This window comes from Suncus etruscus, chromosome 16, assembly GCF_024139225.1.
Source record: "Suncus etruscus isolate mSunEtr1 chromosome 16, mSunEtr1.pri.cur, whole genome shotgun sequence".
Taxonomy (NCBI): domain Eukaryota; kingdom Metazoa; phylum Chordata; class Mammalia; order Eulipotyphla; family Soricidae; genus Suncus; species Suncus etruscus.
This window is the reverse complement of record NC_064863.1, coordinates 34,929,733-34,953,542: the sequence shown is the minus strand read 5'-3', so window position 1 is coordinate 34,953,542 and position 23,810 is coordinate 34,929,733. Positions and strand designations below refer to the sequence as shown.

At 43.0% G+C, this 23,810-nt stretch overlaps 1 protein-coding gene across 3 annotated transcripts in view; it reads left to right on the top strand.

The window, feature by feature from the left end:
* The window catches only part of APBB2 (amyloid beta precursor protein binding family B member 2), a 222,928-nt gene that overhangs the window by 110,594 nt on the left and 88,524 nt on the right, over positions 1 to 23,810 (top strand). For 2 of the 3 annotated variants that reach the window (XM_049790119.1, XM_049790118.1), the window contains exons 5-7: positions 7,799 to 7,861; positions 8,243 to 8,328; positions 8,458 to 8,518. In XM_049790119.1, coding sequence (XP_049646076.1) covers positions 7,799 to 7,861; positions 8,243 to 8,328; positions 8,458 to 8,518 — 210 coding nt within the window. The remainder of the gene's footprint in view (positions 1 to 7,798; positions 7,862 to 8,242; positions 8,329 to 8,457; positions 8,519 to 23,810) is intronic. The other variant, XM_049790120.1, reaches the window with a different exon arrangement.

Below are 23,810 nucleotides of genomic sequence, written 5' to 3'. Positions count from 1 at the left end.
TAAACTCATGGGCAGTTAAAGGGTTTCCATGAACCAGAATATCAAGTCCATCCCCAGTTCTCTTAAACAACATAGAATTTTATTATCATAAGCCTGGGACTTGTTTACCTTTTGTTGAGACACAATATTTCTGTTCCCTGGGCAATTTTCATTCATCTATTCATGGTGTGTTAGGGGCTCTGGAAGAAAATTTAAAAAGGAAGCCAACACAATTCTGGTTCTCAAGAAGTTAGCATGATGGGGCCAGAGAGATAGAACAGCTGATAAAGTGCTTGCTTTGAGCATACTCAACCCAAGTTTGATCTTCAGCTTTGTACATGGCCCCCTAAGCACTCTCTGGAGTGATCCCTGAGCATAGAGCCACAAGTAAGCCCTGAGCATCTCCAGGTGTGATCCCCAAAATTAAAAATGTAAAACACGGGCCTGGAGAGATAGCACAGCGGTGTTTGCCTTGCAAGCAGCCGATCCAGCACCAAAGGTGGTTGGTTTGAGTCCCGATGTCCCATATGGTCCCCGTGCCTGCCAGGAGCTATTTCTGAGCAGACAGCCAGGAGTAACCCCTGAGCACCGCCGGGTGTGGCCCAAAAACAAAACAAAACAAAAAAGTAAAACACAATAAAGTAAAATCACAGAGACTTGGGGTTGGGGTTTAGTCATGGTGCCAGAGGTCCAGCTACCAAATGTGAGGATGCTGAGACAGTTGTTCAGAGGCACAGAAAGTTGAATGCAATAATGAACCTGGCATATTTCATTTTTTCTCCTCTTACCTAATACTCCTGGTTTGATAGTTTCTCCCTTTTTTTATTCCCCCTTTTCATGAGACAACAGTGAGACACAGAGATGGGGAGTCTTTCCCAAGATCATCTACCTGTAGCTGGAATGAAGCTTCAGTTAGTGTTAAAAGTCTGACATGCCTCCTCCTCTACCATAAGCCTTTATGATCTTGTTAAACAGGGGATTTGGAAAGCCCTCATCTCTTCATTTCACCCCAAAGGGGAACCATATTGTAGGCAGAACCATCTAGATAGTGATTTCTCTTGATAACCTTGTCTCAGGTGCTATGACAATTGAGGAGAGATTAGTTCACTGATACCATTTCTTTGATCCCTAAATAGAATCAATTTCAACTAATTTGGAAACACGAGAGAAAGCAAACCATGAAGGGCGAGAAGCAACTTGTAATATGTCATGTTAGAAATGCATATTTTATTGGACTTTTTTCTGAACTAGCTCTAAAAGGAAAAAAAATCAAATAAATAAGTGTCAAATCTGTTGACTCAGCATCCTCAGCTTTCAAGACAGAAGATTTCCTTACAGTTTGAAGATTTTCTGTTTCACATTCCAAAGTTCACTGCAGAAGTGTTAAGCTCAGCGGATAATGTTTTCTCTGCACATGCCAGCAGCATTCTGGAAAGTTTATAAACTGGCCGGGGAAGCATTTGCTGCTGGAATTTGGCCCACGGCAGTCTCTCCCCCAGTTCATTGATTTGTTCCAAATTACTGCAATGTTGAATTTCAGAGAGACAAGGGAGCCACACAGAATATTTTTGTAACTGTTGACCAGTAAAACAAGTCTGAACTTACTCTCCTTCTGACTGGAGGGGTTTCAGGATTCCTTCTGAGACTTAACCAGAGGTCCAGAGATAGAACTGGGATTAAAGCACTTGCCTTGCATGCTGCATGACCCTGATTCCATTCCAAGTGTGGCCTGTAAACAAAAGGAGAATATGGCTGAGAAAGTGAGGGAGAACACAAGGAAGGTAGGGCTACTTCTTGGGCTGCCCTTTCTTCTGGCTTCTCTCAGTTTTGCTAAATCACTTACGGTGTCTGAGGGAACTCTGAGCCTCTGGCTCCTACAGAGAGGCACAATCCCTGTATTTGATTAAAACTAGTAGGTTTTCCTATGCATTTCAAAAAACAACCTAACAGGGCTATTCATTTTACTGAATGTTCTGATTGGATCAAATGATACTAACAGCAAGAACCTTCAAGAAGGGTCTGATGAATTCAAGAATTATATTTTTTCAGCCTGTAGGGCAGAAAGAAAGTGGTCAGAGTGACCTCCAGAGGCAGGTATGCTGGTTCTTTGGTCTCTGCCCCAGGGCTTTCAGCTGGACTCTCCAAGGCCTTTGAAGCTTTCTTTTCTAGAAGCTTCCAAAAGCGTATTTGATCACTCCTTCATTTCTTTGGCTTCACTCTAACATCTCCTGGGAGTTTTTTCTGCTCTCACACTTTCTCTTTAGAGCCCTTTACCCTGAAGCATGTCCCTGTAGTAATAGACATAGACACTTGCAAACATGCTGGCTTCACTTGGTGGCTCAGGACCTGTTGCTCTCATCTGCTGTTCCCAATGCCTGACACAGTGTTTGACCTAAGGAGAAGTGTGTTAAATGTTTACTAAATAGGGGAGGTCACCAACCAAGGAGTCACTGGCTCTTATTAGAGTCAAAGTCTGCACTCCGGTTCTTCGATCATTTCCTCTTTCCAGCCTGTGTGTTGAGCTGAGATCCATTACACTAGTGTTTGTTCATCTGTTTACTAGTTTGATTTATGACTTTCTTTTTTACTTTTTCTAGATTGTGTTTGCCTAATGAGTATTTATTGATAGTGCTGCATGCCACAAAACACAGAATGTTATCCTTAAAAATTGCATGTGTGCATGTGCATACAGGCATGCGTGCAACACACACACCCCCCAACATTGCCAGACCTACACACACACACACACACACACACACACACACACACACACACACACACACACACACACACACACACACACACACACACACACACTGCCAGACCTGCCCGTTGACCTTCCAGGCTGGATGTCCCAAGCCTCAGCTTGTGTCAGAGGAAAATAAAGACACTCAGTTAATAATGGGCTCACAGGTCTCCAGTTTTTGAGGGTTTTTTTAATTTTTTGTTTTAGGCCATACACAGTGTTGCTGAATTATTCCTCATCTTGTACTTAAGGGTCATACACTACATTGTTTGGGGTTCCCTTGCCAGACCTCTTATCTATATAACTTATCCTCATCCTCTTGAATCACTTCTCAGAATTACAACAAAGACCCCAAACACTTTGTTTTAACTCCATGGGAAGAGCAGAGAGTAAGGAGACACCCTAGACTTAAAGCTGACTGTGCTCTGGATCTCGCAGGTCTTTATGGCCTCTAGAGCAGGTCGTCAGGTGCTGAGTGAGATGGTAGAAACTGAGGGCAATAAAGGGGTATGATGCAGCTTGAGTGTCCCTTCTGAATCTGTCTCCATTGAAGGAAGGGCACTCAGGTCAAAGGGTCACAACTTTTACCCCTCAAATTTTATGCTGGTCATTTCCATGTAGAATCCACTGATCCCAGTACAGGCTGCCAGCTCTGTGCTTTGAGGACCTTCTCACCCCTCACCTGGGCATGCCAGGTGAGCACCAGGAGGCAGTGTCAGTGTTTCCAGCTCCAAAAGAGCCCCCAGCTTTCCTGCAATGCCGGAAAGACTCTCAATGGCAGGACTAATGCTCAGGGCCTGATCTTAGTATTATGTTCTTTCTGCCACATGATCATTCCACCTGCTTCTCCCCCACTTGCCATCTTTCTCTTTGTCTCTTCTTTCATCTCAGTCATACCACCCAGACTGCAGACTTGGTGACTATACTCTCTGGAGTCAGAGAATAGCTGTTGGTTTTTAAAATATGTATGTCTGGACAGTGCCAGAGAGGTGCTGTACAAGGTGAGCTCATGCTTCATGTATTGGGGGTCCAGTTTCCATCCCTAGCACTGCATGGTCCCCCAAAACTACTAAGAGCTCCCCAAGTGCAGAGCCCTGAATCATCTCAAAATAAAAACAATTGCAGAGGCAACAAGGTACATAAGCATATCCATTTGTGTGTGTAACTAAACTATTATGTTCTCCCCAGTCAAAACAAAAATGAGGGGCACAGCAAAGGAGCACGTGCCTGTCCTGCAGGAGGGCCTCGGTTCTATCACCAGAATCTATCATACTACCCAAAATGAGGTGAATAGAGTGTATAGTTCTTGAATGTTGACACATACTGATTTTGCCCTCAATTTTGAAAATGGGGAAATTATAGTTACTTTAATGGGGGCAGGAAGGGCAGTCCTGTCTCAGCACAGGAGGGGAAAGGGAATTTGTTCTCTTCAGAACATAAAGGGTCCATTTGTGTTTTTGCTTACTTGAGTTTTTCATGAAAGGGCTTCTTTGGAAGTACCCATGTTGTTTTAAGTTTTCATAAAATCATGTATAGATTCTTTGTGTACTTCAGTCTTGAAAAGGGGAGATTGCTGGAAGTTTTCCAGTGGACTCACATTTTTTTAATATCCACAGTTTGAATGCTTGAGTCATACATCTTGGAGTTGTACTCAGCTTTTATAAAGACCATCCATACACAGAATAAATACATTAAAAAAATTTAGTTTTGGTGTTTAGGCCACACCCGGTGACGCTCAGGGGTTACTCCTGGCTCTATACTCAGAAATCACTCCTGACTTGGAGGAACATATAGGACTTCAGGGATCAAACTGAGGTTCGTTCTGGGTGCAAGCTCCCTACCACAGCGGTACTGCTCCGGTATTAAAATATTAAAAACTGGGCCCGGAGAGATAGAACAGCGGCGTTTGCCTTGCAAGCAGCCGATCCAGGACCAAAGGTGGTTGGCTCGAATCCCGGTGTCCCATATGGTCCCCGGTGCCTGCTAGGAGCTATTTCTGAGCAGACAGCCAGGAGTAACCCCTGAGCACCACCGGGTGTGGCCCAAAAACCAAAAATATATATTTTAATATATAATATATTTAAATATATATTAAAAACTTTTTTAAAACCCAAACACACAGACCAAATACCTTTTATGAAATGCCCTGGTCTTTTGGTGCTTAGTTTTATTTGGTGATGGATGGGTAGAGGAGGGCACACCTGACAGTGCTCAGGAACTATTCTTTTTTTTTTGGGGGGGGGGGGTCACACCCAGCAGTACTCAGGAGTTACTCCTGGCTCTACACTCAGAAATTGCTCCTGGCATGCTCAGGGGACCATATGGGATGCCGGGATTCGAACCACCGTCCTTCTGCAGGCAAGGCAAACTCACTACCTTCATGCTATCTCTCTGGCCCCTCAGGAACTATTTATTCTTAACTCTTCTCAGGAGTCAACCCTGGCAGTACTCAGGAGACCATATGTAACACAAGGATTCAAACCAAGATCGGTAGGTGAGAAACAGGGCTTCCCAACTATAGTCTCGTAGCATCCTTCTCAATTCACATTCTGATCTTTTTCTGCAAATCTCAACTTAAAAATAAATACCCCAAATCATAATTATGAACAATAGTCATAGTTGTTTCTCTTAACAAAGGAAGTTCTTGTTTTGTGGCCACACCCAGAGGAACTTAGTGCTTACTATTGGCTCTGCACTCAGGGATCACTCCTGGGGGATTTAGACATCTGTGGTGCTGAGGATCGAACCTGGGTCAGCCACATACAAGACAGGTGCCCTGACTGCTGTACTATCGATATGGTCCTTCACAAAGGATATTCTTGGTACTCACATCCTGATTCTGAATCTGTCACATCACCCCTGTGATGCAGTCTGGCCCCCTCTGAACATAGAGATCTTTCTTCTTGAGGAGAGTCTCCCTGGTATAAGAAACCTCACCCCACTTTGGAGGAGCACAACCCCCAACCCAAGAACTCTCCAACATTTGTAGTGAAACAGGTGACTGCTTTGGAGGATGGAAAGAGAAGGAAGAGAGGCAAGAGTCTGCATAGCATTTCTTTACAGCTCTACCAGTATGGTTGGAAGATTAACAGATTAACAGAGCTAGTTTCTTTTTTATTTTGAAAAGCTACAGTTCCAGTTAAAGCCAGGCATCCCATCCCACCATAGCAGTGACATGAACTTTACACTCTGTTGACTTTTGCTTTACCCAACTGTGTAGTAAAATTGTTGCACCTGTACACAAAAGGAACCTCTGAACTGAGCATCTTCTGCTCCTGAACTGTTTTATTTTTGGTTTTGGGGTTTGTTTGTTGGAAGGTTACACCCCTTACTACTCAGGGCTTACTCCTGACTTTGCACTCAGGGATCGCTCCTAGCCATTCTCAGGGGACCATATGTGTTCAGGGATTGAACACAAGTTAGGTGCATCCAAGGCAAGACCCTACCCACTGTACTATTTTTCTAGACCCTTCTGCTGGTTTTTGAAACTGAGCAAAAGTTCCAGAGCCATCACTGGTCCCTTCTCATTATCAAAGATCTTTCATTGAAAATTTACTTAGACAGCTCCTGGAAAGAAAGATGTGCCTGGCAAGTGAACAGAGTACTTTCCCCAGGATGCCTAGGGGCTCTGGCAACTTTATTTCCCCCAAGGAAATATTAGACTGTTCATGTAATCATTGTAGAGGAGGGAGTAGTTAGTTGTTCACAGTCCATGGTGAATTGAGGGGACTGTTTTCCATTGCAGAATTCACTGCCAGAGCTTTCCCAGTGGGTGTAGACCTTGAGCTGTGCTCTATGGTGATAGAAACCATTTCATAACCAGATTTGAATTCATAAACACACTTATGTGGCAAGCAAATAGAGGTGTTTTTTTTAATAGAGCAGTGTTTCCAAAATGGGTGATATTTGTTCCAGATATTGGGGTGCCATATGAACAGTAGAGGGCAGTAGTAAACATAGGGGCAATTGGGAGACACTTTCTGTTTGCTTATTTAACACTTTGGTGTTTCACTTGGTGTTAAGTCACATTTACATGTAAGCCACTAGGGCCCAGAGTAATAAATAGTACAGTGGGTAGGGTGCTTCCGTACACATGGCCAACCTGGAATTGCTCCCCAGCATCCCAAATGGTCCCCCACACCTACCAGGAGTTATCCCTGAGCACTACTAGATGAGACTCCCTCCCCTCCCCAAAATCAAGTGTATGCCACCAAATCAACCAATATGCTAAAGAAGGTGATTTCTGAGGGTGGTGGAGTGAAAAACAGGCGATGGGCCAAATAAAATTTGGAGACCTCTGAAAAAAGTCATTCACTTTAGATTTTTGCAAGCTGTATTTCTGATTCTCTGCTAGTTGTTGACATCAGATTGTGTTCCTTACTAAATAAACCTTTCCCCCACATTGTTGGCTTTATTTTGTGTGGGAGGGAAGATGAAGGGTGGTCTACATCTGCCAGTCTTGGGGTCTAGAGTCTAATCCTGGTGGTGCTCAGGAATCACTTCTGGTGGGACCAGTGTTCATGTGGTGCTGGGGATCAAGCCAGCTTCCTTTTGAGCTTCCTCTCTATTGGTTCTTTTCTTTTGATTGAGAGTAATTTTATACCCAGTGCTGATACCTTGAGTATGGGCATTCCCCACTTTCTGTGCCAACCCATAGGCAAGTTTCATCTGAGTTCCACGCCCACCTCAAACAAACAGCTGCTTCAGTTTTGAGCAGGGGTGGGGAAGATCATTTCAGCATTAAGTTTGCCAGGCATTTGGTACTTGGAAACTCTGTGTTTGCTTTTAAGACTGCATTTAGACAATAACTCCCCTGTCTAACAATGTCCAGTCCTATGTGTTGGGAATAATTAAAGTTCCTTCATTGTCTGGAGTTCTGGGTGCCAATCCCATCCTAGAGAGAACACCCTAGCATGTCATAGATTGAATTTGTTTCCTAACCCATCCTGTGAATATCAGTGCTAACAACGGTGTCTTGTGTTTTTTTTTCTTTTCTCTTTTTTCCTTTCTGTCTTTTTTTTTTTTTTTAAATCAATGTGCTCTCTTTTCCTCTGTGAATAATGACATGTCTAGAAACAGCCATGGAGTGATTTTGCTGTTCTGAGTGGGGGAAAGATTAATAGTGACATTTGGAAGGCAAGTATAATGTCACACTCCACATCATGTGCTCGCTTGCCCTTTGTGCATGGCTGCGGCTGCCTCGGTTTCTCCTTTGTGAATTCCATGTGTTCTGCAGGGATGAAGTGACGGGGGCTTTTGGCGAGGGGTTTCCCGGCTCACCCCTACCTGTGGCCTCTGATGTCTCCTGATGCAAATGACTTGGGGCTGATGCCCAGGTTCTCGCAGGCTCATGAGAGCCGCACTTGGCAGCCTCCTTCGCACTGCATGCTTCCTCTGCATCAGCTCATACACATGCTCTGCCTGGTGCTGAAAGCACTTCACTCTCCATTGCTCTTTGAGGCCAGGCCTGCACCCGGCTGTCTTCACGGACAGGACTCTTATTTTTCCTTTCTCCAGGACTTGCATGCCGCCACTGTGAACCCAGACCCTAGCTTAAAAGAATTTGAAGGAGCCACATTACGCTATGCATCTCTGAAACTCAGGTAGGGCTACAGGAAGGAGGAGGGGAGGGGGAGGAGGAGGAGGAGAAGGAGGAAAAATCACCTTTAACTTTGTGCAGGGAGAGTTGGTGGGAGAATTCTGAACCCCATTTCCTGTTATTTTCCCCCTAGAAATGTCCCTTCTGCAGATGATGATGATTCTGGCAGCATCAATAGTGACCCAGAGACCAAGGTAGGTAACAAATATGCTTTCTGGGAATTGGTTTTACTTTTGTGCCAAAATATGTGGCTATGCGTGATGGCTCAGTTTTTCTAGATCTAGACCATCAGTCCAGAGCTTTTTTTTTTTTTTTAATTTTTATTGTGACCAAAGTACATTACAAATCTTTCACTGCATCATTTATGGTACATAGTGACAATGAATGAGGGGCATTCCCACCACCAGTGCTGTCTTCCCTCCACCCCTGTTCCCAGTATGCATTCCATATCTCCCTCCTCTACCCCCCAGAATGCTAGTGCAACTGATCTCCACTTTACAGCTTGTTGTAGACTGAGCATCTATTCCACCGTCATTGGAGATAAAAAGGATAAGAAAAGAGGAGAAAAAAATTTGGTGACAACTACCAAAAAAATGAAAGAAGAGAGAGAAAAAAAAAAGAAAAGAAAAATGGAAGAAAAAAGAAAAAAATGGACCCGGCAAATAAAAATAAATCTCTAAATAATAACCACAAGAGTGAAAAAGAAAGAAAGTGAAAAAGAAAAGTGGAAGAAAAAAGAGAAGGAAAATAAAGTCAAAAACTAACAAATCAAAACAAAACAAGAAAAAGTTTGGGTGCTGGAGTGTTAGGGTTTGGTGTTCTCCCCACTTTTTTTTTTTTTTTTTTTGCATAGGCACAGTAAGCATTGGGGAAGGAAGGGAATTCCCGTGGCCTAAGAGATTCAGGGTGGGCCTGGAGAGATAGCACAGCACCGTTTGCCTTGCAAGCAGCTGATCCAGGACCAAAGGTGGTTGGTTCGAATCCCAGTATCCCATATGGTCCCCCGTGCCTGCCAGGAGCTATTTCTGAGCAGACAGCCAGGAGTAATCCCTGAGCTCTGCCAGTGTGGCCCAAAAACCAAAAAAAAAAAAAATGAGATTCAGGGTTTCTCCATCCTTGAAGCATACCATCATGGGATCAACCCCTGACTCCATATATACTCATTACCCCATCCCAAAGGCTTTTTTGTGATGCCAGTTTCCTCTTGGTTGTGTGTGAGAAAATCAAGCCTCTGTAGCTAGTGATCTTGGTATTTGTGCAGGTTATAGGTCAGGGTCAAGGATAGAGTCTCTAGGTTCTAGAGGTTCCTATCCATCATTGTTGTTGTGTTCAGTCTTCTGTAACACTTGCTCCCTGTTTTCGTTCAGTCCCTAAGCCGAAGCCTAGGATATTATGGATCCAAAGGTTCTGCTCAGTCTCTGTTGTCCAAGTTGGACCTCTGCAATAAGACATCTTGTTGTTGTTGCTTTTTATGTATCCTGGGCTACAGCCTAGGATAGGGTTTTCCTTATTAGTCCCAAGGTAGGCTCTGTTCAGTCACAGTTGTCAAAGTCAGTTTTCTGTTCTTGGTGCTCTTATTTTTCACAGTTCAAAGGACAATATGTCTTCTGATTTCCATTTAGTGTTAGGTGATGTGATAGGACAGCCTGGTCTTAGGTCAAGTTTTCCTTTCCTCGTTGTCATATCAAAACTGGCACAAGTTAGTGCCAGAGCAGTGTTATAAATCTCCCAATGGAGCTTAGTTCCTGGTGGTGTTGCCCGGAGCTGTATCATTTCTATGTCGGGGATCTGGGGTTTCAGATTGGACTAACTGTCCAATCTCCTGGGGACTGGTTGTATCCACATGACAAATGTTCAGGCATATGTTGTATCCACATGACACATGTTCAGGAGGCACCCTTCTGCTATAAAAAGTGAGTTCTTATCCCTAGAAGATAAGATCTTGTTTCTGTGTCTATGGTTTTACCTTTTTTTACTGTGCCCATATACAAAAACATATGGTGTCATACTGTGTTCCTGGTGCTATTCTGGGTAAGGATGACAGGCTGCACACACAGTCTCTGTCGTCTAGTTTTGTTCTGAGCTTTTATCCCAGTCAAGGTTTTTTGTACCAAGCAGCACCAAAAATGATAAGGATAGAGAAAAAAATGTATATATTAAAATAGAACAAATAAATAAAACTGAATTAAAAAGAAAAGGTATTCGAATAAAACAAGTGGTGGAGGAGGCTACTTGTATATTTAGGAAAACACATCTTAAGATGTATTGTTATACAGGTATTGAGCTTCCATCGGCAATGTAAGACTCCCAATTAAGTCTTTTGATATATTCTTGTGGGGAGTAAAAGCCAAGGTACTTTTCGATTCACGGGCCTTGGAATTGAGTTTGAGAGATGCTTTGCTGCATTACGAGACCATATAGTGTCTTTGAGCTGGGAGTTTTGCTGAGGCTGATTCCTGTATCGTGCAACAGTCCACAATTTGGTGGGGGTGAGAGGGGTCATCAGGCATGAGTCAGCAGGTGTGCTGGTTGTAGTTCTTTGCCGAGGCATGAGAACGGGGACCCAGAGGGTGTCTTTCACTGAGGAGCTGGAAGGTGGTCTGTTGGGGCAGGAGCTCAATCTTGGTGCCTACCGAGTTAGGAACTGAGGGTAAAGAGGGTTAAATTGGGGGAAGATAACGGATCAGGATTGGGAGATGAGGGGATAGAAGAGACACAGGGGTAGGGGAGAGGCAATACATGACAGGGGCTATATACTATATATATATATTTATGAATTGAATATGAATATATTTATGAATATATATATTATATTTTTATATATTTATGAATATATATATATTTATGAATTGTTTGTGATTTCGGCTTGGAGTCAGTACAGAAAGTCACATCCATAAAGACTGACTTTAAAGATCTATTTGAGTGTTATCATCCAAATCTTGGTATTCCATTTCCTTTCCTAGGAACCATCTAGAATAAAGAACATTTTTAGATAATGCTTAAAAAGTATATTTGTCATGCCAGTGCATTTGCACTTACGTGGTTATGAAAATGAGTATTAGTAAGAAAAGACACCGTTGCAGGGGGTCCAGTATGAATACGGGAGGAGTTTTCCTCCTTCCCCCTCCCCCCAGAGCCCAGTTGCCAGACCTGGCCCTGAAGACCAGTTTGGCATGAGGGGATCTAGGGCTCCTGGACTAAGTGGTCAGCCCAGGAGGCCATTGGCCAGCTGTCTGCCCAGATTTCCAGCCATACCCGTAGGAGAAGAGCAGGAATCCTGGCATGTGGGATCATCTGGGTCCAGCAGCAGCCTCCCTCTCCAGTATGAAAAAGCCAGTCCAGAGCTTTTTAATAAATAATTTCTTCTTTCTCTCTCCTCCCTAATCTCTTCAACACCTAAAATAGATCCCTTGGCCAAATTAGGTTTGAGAAGATTTTCATACACTTTAAGGCTCCTCCTATGTCTTACTTCCATCAGCTCTTTGTAAATTATTCTGAGTTAAAGTTATTGTTCTTGTAGGTAAGCATTGGAAATAGGTCATGGGGCAGAGCAAGTATGTGTGTTTTGGTTTGTGGCTGATACCTGGTTGTGTTCGGGGTTCACTGCTCTCTGCTGGGGTCATTGCTGGCCATGTTCTGGGGATCATGTTGTGCCGATGATTCAACTCTGGCCTCCTCCCATGCTCCAGCCCACTGAGCTCTCTCCAATATACACATTTAGTTCAGTTTTTGTTTTGACTCTTAACGGTATGAGAAATCAAATCTAGGGCCTCAAACATGCTCTGCCACTGAACAAAAGCCCTAACCCAAACATCGGAAACTTATAAAGCTAAACCCAGTTCATTTGCATCATGGAGCCCTGTAGGGGGTTCACTGAGCAGACAGTGTGAGCTCCCATTTACTTACACCCCCATGCAAACTTTAGCAAGATGACTAAAGGAACATAAACTGGAGCATCAAGAGAGGTCACAGTAGAGCCAGGCCAACACTGTAAGATATTTTTAAAAAATGATTGCTGGTCCAGGGAGCTGCATTAGGGACAAACTGAGGACCATACCCCCAGGATATTTTTTAAGAGGCTACAAGGAAAAATCCCATAAATGGAGTTCACAGCCTGAGATCACAGCCTGGACTTCAGAAGAAGTCCACTGTAGGAACAAGCTTAAGCAACACTGGCACCACCCCCGGGGCTGAGAATCTGAGCTCGAGATGAGAAGGAGATATATATCCACTATCCAGAAATGCTCATTTTCCCTGACTATACTTTATGGAGTGATGGCTTGTGTGATAGCATGATTCTCCTCATTCCTCAAGTACTGTCATCGTTTTGTTATGGTTTTTTGGGATCAGTAGTCCTTGAAGTGAACTATTGTTGTTATTTTGGGGTAACTCAGGCCTATGCACTTGCCAGACAGTGAACCTAACCCATAAAACGATGTGTGTGTCCCAACTGCCCCACCCACCTGCTATTCTGCCATCTTTCTCCCTCTCCTTGGCACCTCCCCTTTCTCTGTTCCTGAGACCACAAAGCTGCAATCAGGCCCACAATCACCCTCCAAATGGACACTTTAGTGTTCAAGTAAAATTGAAAGTCACATGCATCTCTCTTAAACCTGGAGCTAGAAATGACCAAGCTTAGAATGAATCACGCTCATAGTAAGGTCTCATGCACCCAAGGGCCAACATTTGTGAATGCAAAGAAAGAGGTTTCGGAGAAGATCTCAGGCTGTTCTGTGGACACATGACTGATCAAGTGAAAAACAGCCTGAGGGTTGATACAAAGAAAATGTCAATGGTCTGGGTAAAGGATTAAGCCAGCCACAGCATTCTCTTCAACCAACAGATGCTGATTCAGAGGAAGTCTGTAATGCTTCAGTTATGCAAAGATTGAGGAAGATGAAGAAACTGTAGTTTGAAGATAGCCAGGCTGACTCAGGAAACGTACGTCATATCTGCAGGGCTAGAGCAATAGTGCTGTGAGTAAGACGCTTGCCTTTCATATGGCTGGGCCAGGTTCAGTCTCTGGAATCCCATATATCCATCCCCTTGAGTTCCGCCAGAAGTGATCCCTGAGTACAGTTTGGAATAAGAAGCAATCTCTGCTACATCCAATGTCAGGTGATCCAGGAAGCACCACTAGAGAAGCTTCAGACAATCTTTGGCATAGCACTCCTGCCTCTGCCAATAACACCGCTCCTGCAACTGTTCACCAACCACTTAGTTATAACTACTGCACTAAACCAGTGGTTTTCTACCATTCTCCACCAGTAGACCAGAAGGTGAAGATCATTGCTCTAGTTGGTTCCATGGCACTTTCCATGTCATATTGGGTACCATGAATTTCAGGGATATTCTGTGGAGATAGAAAAGCCTTGTTTGAAATCAAGGAGGAAATCAAAAGGTTCCTGGAAACAAATGACAATAAAGACACAAACTATCAGAACTTATGGGACACAGCAAAAGCAGTACTGAGAGGAAAATTTATAGCTTTGCAAGCACACATCAGGAAGGAAGAAGGAGCTTACCTGAGTAGCTTAATGACACAGCTAATAGAACTAGAAAGTACTCAACAAAAGGACCCAAAAATAGGAAGACAGAAGGAAATAACAAAGCTGAGAGCAGAAATCAACGAAGTGGAAACCCAAAAAACAGTCCGAAAGATCAACGAAAGCAGAAGTTGGTTCTTTGAAAAAATAAACAAGATTGATAGACCACTGGCAAACCTAACAAAGAAAGAGAGAGAGAGAAACTTGATAACTCGTATTAGGAATGAAAAAGGAGAGATCACTACTGATATGACAGAGATTCAAAGGGTAATCAGAAACTACTTTGAAAAACTCTACGCCACTAAAAATGAGAACCTGGAAGAAATGGATAAATTCTTGGACTCTTATAATCTTCCACGGTTGAAAGAAGAGGATGTAGCATATCTAAACACCCCCATCACCATTGATGAAATAAAAATGGTAATCAAAAGTCTGCCCAAAAACAAAAGCCCAGGTCCAGATGGATTCACTAATGAATTCTATCAAACTTTCCAAGAGGAACTACTACCAATCCTGGCAAGACTCTTTTATGAAATTGAACAAGTGGAAACACTCCCAAATAGCTTTTATGAAGCCAACATCACCTTGATACCTAAACCAGACAGAGATGCTACGAAAAAAGAAAATTACAGACCAATATCGCTGATGAATGCAGATGCAAAGATCCTCAACAAAATCCTGGCAAATAGGATTCAATACCTCATTAAGAAGATCATCCACTACGATCAAGTAGGTTTCATCCCAGGAATGCAAGGATGGTTTAACATCCGTAAGTCTATCAACATAATACACAACATCAACAACAAGAAAAATAAAAACCACATGATCATATCAATAGATGCAGAGAAAGCATTTGATAAGGTCCAACACCCATTCTTGATCAAAACTCTCAGCAAGATGGGAATGGAAGGAACCTTTCTCAATATAGTTAAGGCCATCTACCACAAGCCAGTGGCAAATATTATCCTCAATGGAGAAAAACTAAAAGCCTTCCCTCTAAATTCTGGCACAAGACAAGGCTGTCCTCTCTCACCACTCCTATTCAACATAGCACTGGAACTACTCACTATAGCGATTAGGCAAGAAAAAGATATCAAGGGAATCCAGATAGGAAAGGAAGAAGTCAAGCTCTCACTGTTTGCAGATGACATGATGCTCTACTTAGAAAACCCTAAAGACTCTACCAAAAAGCTTCTAGAAACAATAGACTCATATAGCAAGGTGGCAGGCTACAAAATCAACGCACAAAAATCAATGGCCTTTCTATTACACCAATAGTAATAAGGAAGAAATGGACATTAAGAAAACAACCCCATTCACAATAGTGCCACACAAACTCAAATATCTTGGAATCAACTTGACTAAAAATATGAAGGACCTATACAAAGAAAACTATAAAACTCTGCTCCAAGAAATAAGAGAGGACACACGGAAATGGAAACACATACCCTGCTCATGGATTGGCAGGATTAACATCATCAAAATGGCAATACTCCCCAAGGCATTATACAGATTCAACGCTATCCCTCTAAAGATACCCGTGACATTCTTCAAAGAAGTGGATCAGGCACTTTTGAAATTTGTTTGGAACAATAAACACCCTAGAATAGCTAAAGCAGTCACTGGGAAAAAGAATATGGGAGGAATTACTTTCCCCAACTTTAAACTTTACTACAAAGCAATAGTTATCAAAACAGCATGGTATTGGAATAAGGACAGACCCTCAGATCAGTGGACTAGGCTTGAATACTCAGAAAATGTTCCCCAGACATACAATCACCTAATTTTTGATAAAGGAGCAGGAAATCCTAAATGGAGCAAAGAAAGCCTCTTCAACAAGTGGTGTTGGCACAACTGGCTAGCCACTTGCAAAAAATTAAACTTAGACCCCCCAGCTAACATCATGTACGAAGGTAAAATCCAAATGGATTAAAGACCTCGATATCAGACCCCAAACCATAAGATATATAGAACAACACATAGGCAAAACTCTCCAGGACATTGAGACTACAGGCATCTTCAAGGAGGAAACTGCACTCTCCAAGCAAGTGAAAGCAGAGATTAACAGATGGGAATATATTAAGTTGAGAAGCTTCTGCACCTCAAAGGAAATAGTGCCCAGGATACAAGAGCCACCCACTGAGTGGGAGAAACTATTCACCCAATACCCATCAGATAAGGGGCTAATCTCTAAAATATACAAGGCACTGACAGAAATTTACAAGAAAAAAACATCTAATCCCATCAAAAAATGGGGAGAAGAAATGAACAGACACTTTGACAAAGAAGAAATACAAATGGCCAAAAGACACATGAAGAAATGCTCCACATCACTAATCATCAGGGAGATGCAAATCAAAACAACAATGAGATACCACCTCACACCACAGAGAATGGCACACATCACAAAGAATGAGAACAGTGTTGCCGTGGATCTGGAGAGAAAGGAACCCTTATCCACTGCTGGTGGGAATGCCGTCTAGTTCAACCTTTATGGAAAGCAATATGGAGATTCCTCCAAAAACTGGAAATCGAGCTCCCATACGATCCAGCTATACCACTCCTAGGAATATACCCTAAGAACACAAAAATACAATACAAAAATCCCTTCCTTACACCTATATTCATTGCAGCACTATTTACCATAGCAAGACTCTGGAAACAACCAAGATGCCCTTCAACAGACGAATGGCTAAAGAAACTGTGGTACATATACACAATGGAATATTATGCAGCTGTCAGGAGAGATGAAGTCATGAAATTTTCCTATACATGGATGTACACAGAATCTATTATGCTGAGTGAAATAAGTCAGAGAGAGAGAGAAAAACGCAGAATGGTCTCACTCATCTATGGGTTTTAAGAAAAATGAAAGACATTCTTGCAATAATAAATTTCAGACACAAAAGAGAAAAGATCTGGAAGTTCCAGCTCACCTCAGGAAGCTCACCACAAAGAGTGATGAGTTTAGTTTGAGAAATAACTACATTTTGAACTGTCCTAATATTGAGAATGTATGAGGGAAATGCAGAGCCTGTTTAGAGTACAGACAGGGGTCGGGTGGGGAGGAGGGAGATTTGGGACATGGGTAATGGGAATGTTGCACTGGTGATGGGTGGTGTTCCTTTTATGACTGAAACCCAAACACAATCATGTATGTAATCAAGGTGTTTAAATAAAAAAAAATGATGTAAAAAAAAAAAGGAAAGAAAAGCCTTGTTTGGGAAGAAGATGCCATTTAGGACTTCATAGCTAGAAAGGAGTCAGTGCCTGCAAAGGGCTGGCTGGCTTCTTTAATATCCTTGGTGACTACAAATGTTCATTTCTCATTCCAGAACTCCTAGAACCTTTACTCATCATGCTAAAGCTACTCTTCCCATGCTTTAGGCTTGGGACAGCAATTCTGCCTGGATAATAGCTCTATGTGGACAACTTGATTTATTTCATAAAGTCTACTATTGAAACCCACTGCTTTGGAAAATAAAAATAAAAAAAGATTTCCTTTCAGATATTATTGGTCCGTGATAATATACCTAGTCACCCCACGGCTCCAATAGAGATGGACAAGGAGATTTAGGTTGTCTTCATACTGCAAAATTACCCATTCCAGAGCTTTTAGATTGAGCCACCACTCAAGAAATGTCTTTTTTATTTAATGAATATATTTTTGTTAATATTCTTTCGTTTTTGGTTTTTGGGTTACACCCGGCAGTATTCAGAAATCGCCCCTGGCAGGCACAGGGGACCATATGGGATGCCGGGATTCGAACCAATGACCTTCTGAATGAAAGGCAAACGCCTTACCTCCATGCTATCTCTCTTGAGCCAGAGAGATAAAACAGCAGGTAAGGTACTTGCCTTAATGTGGCCTACCTGGGTTCAAACCCTGACGCCCCAAATTATCCCTTGAGTGATCACTGAGCAAGAGTGCCAGGAGTGGACAGAAAGGGACAGAGAGAAAGAAAAAAGAAAAGAAGAAAGGGAGAAGAAGGCAGCAAAGGCTTATCTTCCATCAATATTCTAATGATTAATCTGAGCAAAATCAACTAAAAACCTTTGGAGAAGTGTTGCCATGACATTAAGAATATTCACAGTTCATGGAAGAAAATCAAAATGTCAAGGCCTGAAAGATAGTAAAGCAGGGGGAGTGCATGCCTTGCATGCAACAGACCCCACTTCAACCCCAGCACCCCATAAGGTGCCCCAAGCCTTGTCAGAAGTGATCCCTGAGCACAAAGCTAGCATCCCAAATGGCTCCTGAAACACAGGAGTAATTCCTGAGTGCAAAGCCAGAGTAACACTTAAGCATGGCTGGGTGTGGCCCAAAATCAAACCAAACCAAAACAAATAGGAGAATGGGCTAGGATTAAGCTCCTCTGTCTCCAGGTGACTCAGGAGGTCTCCTCTCTAAGGCTGGGGTTGTGACATCTCTAATGTCATTTGTGACATAGATAAGAGGGAACTTGAGAGTTTTTCCCAGAGTGAGCTGGAGCCAATAACAGACTAGGGAAGCCTTACTGAGACAAGACCAAAGTCAGAGCTCACGCCTCTTTCCTCCGATACCTTATTGGCCTTTCTCTGTCCAGAGTGGCGCATCTTTACAGCCACCTGTTAAAGGATTTTGTTCCTGTTGCTAAGAAAGTGCTAGTTAGCCTAGGTGAGTACTGCTGTACTGAGCTTGAAACTGAGATTTTGTGCAGTGGTATTTCTTTTATACCCTGCTTAATTCCCTAAGATGTGGGAGGACACTGAGCAAAACAAACAGTCCTTTCAATAGATAAGTATGAGGATGCAAGGTATGAGAACATGGCAGGGAGACAGGACCGTGGTCCCTGAGGAAGAGTAGCTTATTTTTTCTTCCCCTGAGCTCTTTGGATTTCTGTTATTCATCAATTTTTGGATTTAGCTGCCTATAATTTGACAGGCATGAAACTTGGGCCTTGTGCTTTCCACGATGTGCTCTAATTCTTTGAGTCATCTCTCCAGCCTAGTCTGCTAAACGTTGGGACCCAGCTGTGCTCCGGACTTACTCCTGGCTCTGTGCTCAAGGATCATTCATGGCAGGACTCAGAGACCAACTATTTAGGTTGCTAGATGTTTCTTTTTTTGTTGTTGTTGTTTTTTTGTTTTTTTTTTTTTGGTTTTTGGGCCACACCCGGTAACGCTCAGGGGTTACTCCTGGCTATGTGCTCAGAAGTTGCTCCTGGCTTGGGGGACCATATGGGACACCGGGGGATCGAACCACGGTCCGTCCAAGGTTAGCGCAGGCAAGGCAGGCACCTTACCTTTAGCGCCACCTCCCGGCCCCTGCTAGATGTTTCAAGTCAGCCCCTGAAAAGGTTGACTGATGGAGGGATGGAGGATGAGGTCTTTCCCCTCCAGCTCGGAGCACGCGTCTGCCACCCTGTCCAGCCAACGGTTCTGAGGTGAAACAGCGGGTAAACAGCTCGCAGACAGTCAGGCTTGTGGAAATATTAGCTTTATTCGGTGGACAAGACTGAAGTCCAAAGACTCAACATCAGTTCCAGCAAAAAGCCTCTTGCCTTCCACAGACCCTTGTTTTTATCCCTCAGAATCAGGTACCACCCAATGGTGGGATCAGATACCACCCAATGGTGGAAGCAGAATCAGGTACCACCCTAAGGTGGGGGCAGAATGCCAGGTCACACCCTAGGGTAGGGCACAATCACCGATCAGGGTAGGGTCAGTAACATAATAATCCCCTAAAATATTTACATACACAACTTGCCTTGCATGTACCTTACATACAGTTCTCTTTCTCTCTCTCACTCTCTTTCTACCCCCTCCCCATGCCTTTTCGAATTTAGAAGTTTATAGTCATCTTAGATATTATTCTCTAACCACCTTTTCTATGCTACTTTCTACACAGAAATGCTTTTAACATTTTCTATGTTGACTTTCATGCTTCATCTCTCAAGAAGGCAGCTCCTTACAACATTCTGGGGATCAGGGAGCTTGTCTGACCCATCCTTTCATATCTGTCTCATGTTCCCCCGGCCCACACTTGTATGTCGTCATCCCATACTTAGCCCCACAACACCCTCCTTTTGTTCAGAGCTGTTTGGAACATTGCAAACCAATTTTCTTGACTTGCGTGATGAACATTAAATATAATGGAACAAACTTGATACTTTAAAAAATGTGCACCAGTGTCTTCAAGAGTTGCCTCCCTCCTCCATGGCCTTTCACTGATGTGCTCTAAGGACTCTCTCTGCCACCCTGTGGGCATATTGAAAATTGTACCTTGAAAGAAACAGGCAAGACTGCATCTCACATGGAATCTCTGAATCACTTATAGCCAGAAAGTGATATGAGACATGAGCAACTGTACCTTCTTGGCAGGTGGCAAAAAGTGACTCTCAGTAAATTTAGTAATTATCTAGCTGGATCACACCATTATTTGTGGTGAGAGCACAAAAATTCAAAGATGGTCTCTTCTCTACCCTCCTACTCTCCTCACTTGGTTAACGTGCAGCAAATTGTTTTTCAGATATTTGTAAGACATTCTTAGAACCATCTTTTTAAAATGTTGTTTGAAACTCATGCTAAAGGCACAGATTCTGGGAGAGGATATTGTCACTTGTATTCAAGTCTGGCTTCTCAGCTTCCTCCTTTATAAGTGAAGTGTATCATCATCCCAGAAGCTCATTCTGGTTCTGATAAAGGTTGAGACCCTGGGTAAAGAAGAGTGGATGTTGTTCAGTCTGGGTTCTCTCCAGAGGGGGAGCAAGGCAGGTGTATCCAGGTCATTGAAAAGGGAGCTGGAGCCCTGGTCTACACACAAGCCTGTGCTCTGGCCTGTCCCAGGCACTGTCTGTACCATTTCCTGCTGACACAAGATGGCATGGTTCACACAATTCTATCCCCATCTGACAGAGAGACACTGGTTATGCCATTTGTTGTATCCACAGTTCCAGGAGGCTTCAGTCATTTGAAAGCATCATGGCCACACACTCTGTTTTGTTTCTATATAAGCCTCTTATAATACTCTGCTTTGTTTCTATGAGCTGTAACCCATTGAGACTGTGCAACTGATGGAAGGAAAGATATTGGAGATAATTTATTAATAGATTTAGGGGTGCTATGTGTAAGAGCAGACAGTCCCTATATTTGGGGGTAGGAGGGGCACATAGTTGATGGTGCTCAGAGGTGACTCCTAGCAGCACCCAGGAGACCATATGGGTCCCAGTGATCTAATTAGGGTGGGCTGAAAGAGAGATCAGTGCCTTAGCCCCTGAGCTTTTTCTTCATCCCAAAACACCCACTGTGTTTTCACCTGCCTCCAGAGTCAGGAGACACTTCCCGTCTTCCTGCTTTCAGAAGCTGTTGCATGGATTGTCAAAGTCCATTTTATTTGGTCCAGGGTAGTCCAGGAGCTGCCTCTCTGTTAAACTGAGCAGGCCCTGCCTCTCTATTAACAATCTGTTGATTGTGGTAGAATCCTCAAACAGCATGGGTGACCCAACTGTAATCTTTGGTTTTCTCTCTGCCTTCCAGTTTTATGATAGTCATGAAAAGCTTGTTCTCATCAACTTGGGATGTTTTTTAACCCAGGCTTTCTTTGGGTTTAACACAAGATTGTCTTGTCTCCTGGCTCTTTTGTTCAAATCTTGCCCCAGATGGAGAGAAAGGGAAGGAGAAGATACAAGTCAGTGGGTTAAAGGGTCTGCCGAGGTACTACGTGAGCTGAATGGTGAATGGATATGAGGGTCGAATACTCTCTGTATGTTTATGTATCTGTTACCCTCCCTGACTTCCCATTAGCATAGATTTTCATAAAGTAATTATATTAGAGGCTACTGACTAGATTAGCACTAATAGATAAACAGGAAAGAGGGACGTTTCTCATTCAGATTTATTTCTGGTCTGGGTTGCAAATTCATTATCATTACTTAGCATTCATAGGGGATTTTGCGTCTGTGTGCAGTTCTGATCATTGATTTTTGTTCTGAAGGCACAAGCTTTCATTTTTTTTTCCCTTTCAGAATCACTGGTCTTTATCAGACATTTGGCTTTGATTTCTGTCGTGGCTTCAGTGGAAGTAGTGGGAACCATTTACAAAACCAACGCTTTGTGCTGAAGGGGCAGCTTGTGTTAGGTTGGGCAAGGGCATGGACTCTTAGACATAGTCTTCTAGGGTCAAAGCCAAGTTCCTCTGCTTGCTAGCAAGGTGCCCTGGCGTGGGTCAGATTCACAGATATTCCTAACTCATGTGGCTTCTTTGAATTGCTTTAAGAAGCCCATCAAGTGCTTGGAACCATCCCTGCTTGTACTCCACCTTTTTTTATTATAAAATCTTTATTTAAGCACCATAATTACAAGCATGATTGTAGTTGGGTTTCAGTCATAAATAGAACACCCCCCTTTACCAGTGCAACATTCCTACCACCGATGCCCCCATCACCCTCCTCCCCCACACCTGCCAGTATTCGCAACAGGCATTCTACTTTTCTCATTCATTTACTTTGTCATGCTAATTGTTAGTGTAGTTATTTCCCCTAACAGCATTCACCACTCTGTGGTGAGCTTCATATTGTGGGCTGGTCCTTCCAGCCCTTCACTTTATTGTCTCTGAGATTATTCCAATAATGTCTACTTAAAGAAAAAACATAAATGGGGCCCAGAGAGATAGCACAGTGGCGTTTGCCTTGCAAGCAGCCAATGCAGGATCAAAGGTGGTTGGTTCAAATCCCATTCGAATTCCCCTTGCCTGCCAGGAGCTATTTCTGAGCAGACAGCTAGGAGTAACTCCTGAGCACCGCCAGGTGTGGCCCAAAAAACAAAACAAAACAAAAACATAAATGAGTGAGACTGTTCTGTGTTTATTTCTCTCCCTCTGACTTATTTCACTCAGCATAATAGATTCCATGTACATCCATGTATAAGAAAATTTCATGACTTCTCTCCTGACAGCTGCATAATATTCTATTGTGTGTATGTAACACAGTTTCTTTAGGCATTCCTCTGTTGAAGGGCATCTTGGTTATTTCCAGAGTCTCTGGCGATTGAAAATAGCACTGCTATAAAAATAGGTGTGAGGAAAGGACTTTTGAATTGTATTTTTGTGTTCCTAGGGTATATCCCTAGGATACTCTTCATTCGTAATACATTTACTGATACAATCCCCTGTTTATCATGTTTTTGGTTTTGGTTTTGGTTTTTAGTTTTGTTGGGTCACATCCAGTCATGCTCAGGTTATTCCTGGCTTGCACTCAGAAATCACTCCTGGCTGGCATGGGGGACCATATGGGATGCCGGGTTTCGAACCATTGTCCATCCTGAATTGGCTGCATGGAAGGTAAACGTCCTACTGCTGTGCTATCTCTCCAGCCCTGCTTATCATGTTTTAACTTACATGTTTTCAACTTTGCAGTATGCAAAAGTGACAGACATTGGTAGGAAAATGTACTTTGAATTTTAAATTTTGTTCTTTTTCTGGACTGGTGATGTGCTGTACCTACTTCTACTGAGGCAAACCAACCCAAACTCTGATGTTTTGATACTAGATAAATGCTGGGTGAAAGGTTTCACGAGCTTCCCTGTGTATTTGCCTGAAGAAAGGCTAATGTGTGTTGGAAGTGGGCTGGGCTGAGTACTGATGTTGGCAGGTGAGGTGCATTCCCTAAATTTTCAGCTGAGCCTGGTCTTCACTTGAGATGGACTTATAGAGTCTAACCTTGCCATAAACTGAGGAAAAGTGGAATTATCTTGCTGTTGTCTGAGAGGAATAGACGGGACCTTCTACCTCTAGGGATGAGAGTACACAGGCAAGTTATGCCCTGGGATTAGGGTAAATCTTACATCTTGAGTGAAAACAGCAGCAGAAACTGGCTGATTTGGGGTGTGTTGGAAGTGGGGTATGCCTCCATAAAGTATCTTGTCTCCACCTACATATATTCATTGTAGGAGTTTTACCCAT